Raw genomic sequence first — 605 nt, forward strand, 5'->3', positions numbered from 1 at the left:
GCCCGCCGCAGCCCTTGGGCTCCTCGTTCATCAGGTCCACGGACTCCGGGGACTGCGGGGAGGCTGGGTCGATGGTGATGATGGGCAGATTCTCCGAGTCCGCCTTGGGTTCGTAGGCCAGCGGGTCTGGGGAGGCAGAGAGGGGTCAGGCAGGGCCCGTCCCACGGTATCATAAACAAACTGGGTCAGGATAGCCCAAGGAAGGGAAAGGGGGTCTCAGGGACCCCCAGCTAATGCATCCCAGATGTTTGGGGCTGGGATGCCTGGGCTTGTTCACTCCCCAATTTCCAAATCTGCTGTTTAATTTCCTTTTTTTTTTGATCTCCACATCCCATCTGGAGCCGCTCCAGACAGCCCAGCCCTGCTTCCCAGGACTGCGCCGTTTGCAAGGGGCGAAGCTGCCCTCTGCCGATTAACCGCCGGCTCCGCAAGCGCCGGCAGCAGCGTCACGCCCGGTCACACTGTCCCCAAAGCAGGGAAGGACACATAGGCCAGGAGGAACCAAAGACGGCAGAGCAAATGCGTGCGGGAGAAGCTGGGAGTCCAGGGGCAGGTCTCGGGGCTGAGCGCTCCTGGTCCTCTCCCCTGCAGAGGGTAGGGAGCGG

At 62.3% G+C, this 605-nt stretch overlaps 1 protein-coding gene across 1 annotated transcript in view; it reads right to left on the reverse strand.

The window, feature by feature from the left end:
* Positions 1 to 6: 6 nt before the first annotated feature.
* SLC9A1 (solute carrier family 9, subfamily A (NHE1, cation proton antiporter 1), member 1) overlaps positions 7 to 605 on the reverse strand; it is a gene marked incomplete at both ends in the record, with an annotated part of 7,481 nt that continues 6,882 nt past the window's right edge. The window contains one exon of the mRNA XM_009583318.1: positions 7 to 126. Within this exon, the coding sequence (XP_009581613.1) occupies positions 7 to 126 (120 nt within the window). The remainder of the gene's footprint in view (positions 127 to 605) is intronic.

Source organism: Fulmarus glacialis, unplaced genomic scaffold (genome assembly GCF_000690835.1).
Source record: "Fulmarus glacialis isolate BGI_N327 unplaced genomic scaffold, ASM69083v1 scaffold22378, whole genome shotgun sequence".
In the NCBI taxonomy this organism is placed as follows: domain Eukaryota; kingdom Metazoa; phylum Chordata; class Aves; order Procellariiformes; family Procellariidae; genus Fulmarus; species Fulmarus glacialis.